Genomic DNA, 2,016 nt, shown 5'->3' on the forward strand with positions numbered 1-2,016 from the left:
TAAGTTTTGCATGCTGAGTGGGCTCACAGGCGGGAAAGCAAATGCGGCGCCTACCACAGCCCAGAGGTCAGGGGCAAACCGAATTATTGTGATTGCTTTTGCGTCTTGGCGTGGTGTTTTTCTCTTTTGTTTTTTGGGTGCCATCGTTTTTGGTTGGCGTGCCGCTCCAATGGGGGATGCCGCATGCACCGCTGAGAGCCTCGAGCAAACGCCGTTGGCGTCTCTCTTTTGTTGGGTTGCCGTCCTGGGCGCATGCGCCTGTTCCGTCTTGGTCGGGCTGCACGCACTGACCGGGCAGCCTGAGACTACGGCTGCGCTGGCGTCGCCCTCGCTTGTGAACGGAGCGAAGCAGCAGGAAAGGGGGCTGCCGCTATTATTTCGCAGGGTTTATTTTTAGTCGTTTTTATTTATTTTGTATTGTTTTTTTTTTAAAATATTGCGCCCCACTCCTGCTGCAGTGTGCTGAGGGAAGTAGGCGGCGCTGGGGTTTTTGTGGGGGCCGTGATGGGAGGTCCTGCCCGGCATGCGCACTGCATGTTGCTGCTGGCGGGGTTTGAAGGGGCTGGGCGGGGGAGACGGTAAACGAGGTGCTTATGAATTTGTTTATTATTATTTTTGATTTCTGCGGGAGGCGTCACAAACTGCGGATGCTCCGTGCGGGTGCGTGTGGGTGTTTCTTCGGGCAGCGAGTCTGTGATCTTGCAGTCCATGCGTTTGTCGGTCCGGCCTTCGTCATGGTTTCTCGCTCTTCTTTATGCGGTGACCAACTGTGGGCCCGAGAAGTGCTTTTTTTTTGGGACTTTGCTTTTATTTTGGTGTGTTTGCTTCTTCCTCACATCTTTTTGTCCCCAACATAAGAGAAAGCAAAAAAAAAGGTCAAACGCTACTCGCTATTTTGTGTGGTTTGAGGATACCACAGTCACCGCTCACACACAACACACAAAACCGTCGCGTCCTGAGCTGATCCACGACAAGGAGGGAAGGAAAAGAATGAGTGAGCAGCGACAATCCAACATGTGCCGTCATCTGGTTTCTTTTTCGGTGCTGCTGCTCCTCTGCCTGTTGCTGATATGCTGCAGCAGTACGGCTGTGTACGGTGAGGAGGGAAATAAACCAAAGGAAGAGCAGCTGCCAAAGGGTATCAATCTTTTTATGCCGCATCAAACGATTGTGGAAACGCAAGGTCGAAGTCAAACGAGGGATTATTTTGCCTTCCCTTCCCTTGCCAGTGCTGGTGGAGTGTTGGTTACTTTTGCCGAGAGTCACAGCGACCTCCGAGTCTCCGGTGAGGAATATGCTTCAATGTATTACGCTGATGTTGTGGCGGGGTACGTTGACTCTGCGGAGAGCTGGTCGTCTTTTGTTGATGAGTTCCGTGAAGACGAATGGAAGGCGTACAGCATCTTTAACATAACCACGCAAGGGGACCACAGCGGCATTGTGATACACCTGTTAAAACCCACAACAATTGCAAAGGGTAACAAGGTTTTTCTACTTGTGGGGGACTATTATCAGAAGTATGATCCTTCATCGAAGAAGCACATTAAATCCTCAAAGGATCTTGTTTTGGTCGTGGGTGAGGCCACACAAGATAAAGTCATTCAATGGGGCAAACCCACCTCGATTTTATCACAGATTGAACCATATGCTAAACAACTTGACCTGGAGCAGTTTATTGGTGGTGGTGGCTCAGGCGTTGTGATGGAGGATGGCACGCTTGTGTTTCCTGTGACGGTGAAGAGTAGAAAAGAAAACGAAACTGTCTCCATGATTGTTTATTCGAAGGATGACGGCAAAAATTGGGTGCTTCCACAGGGGACGCTCCTCAGGTGGTGCACTGACCCCCTCATCGTTGAGTGGGAGCAGGGGCAGCTTGTCATGGTTGCCAAATGTGATTTGCTCTCCAATGTGTTCGAGTCGAGGGACATGGGGGCAACGTGGAGGGAGGCTGTCAGGATACTCACACGTGTTCAGCCCAGGTTGTTACCAGACGCTTCTCAGAAACCTGAAGGAGTG

The 2,016-nt window shown here is 50.9% G+C and overlaps 2 protein-coding genes across 2 annotated transcripts; both read left to right on the forward strand.

Annotated features, from left to right (window-relative positions):
* Position 1: 1 nt before the first annotated feature.
* TraAM80_02351 (uncharacterized protein) lies at positions 2-397 on the forward strand (the record flags this gene model as incomplete). Its single annotated transcript, XM_029379356.1, has 1 exon — positions 2-397. A coding segment is annotated over one exon (396 nt), but the record flags the coding sequence as incomplete, so codon positions are not given.
* Positions 398-990: 593 nt separating this feature from the next.
* On the forward strand, positions 991-2,016 carry TraAM80_02352 (trans-sialidase; the record flags this gene model as incomplete). The annotated part of the gene is made up of 1 exon (XM_029379357.1): positions 991-2,016. A coding segment is annotated over one exon (1,026 nt), but the record flags the coding sequence as incomplete, so codon positions are not given.

This window comes from Trypanosoma rangeli (genome assembly GCF_003719475.1).
Source record: "Trypanosoma rangeli strain AM80 chromosome Unknown Tra_15.4_contig_00052, whole genome shotgun sequence".
NCBI lineage: Eukaryota > Euglenozoa > Kinetoplastea > Trypanosomatida > Trypanosomatidae > Trypanosoma > Trypanosoma rangeli.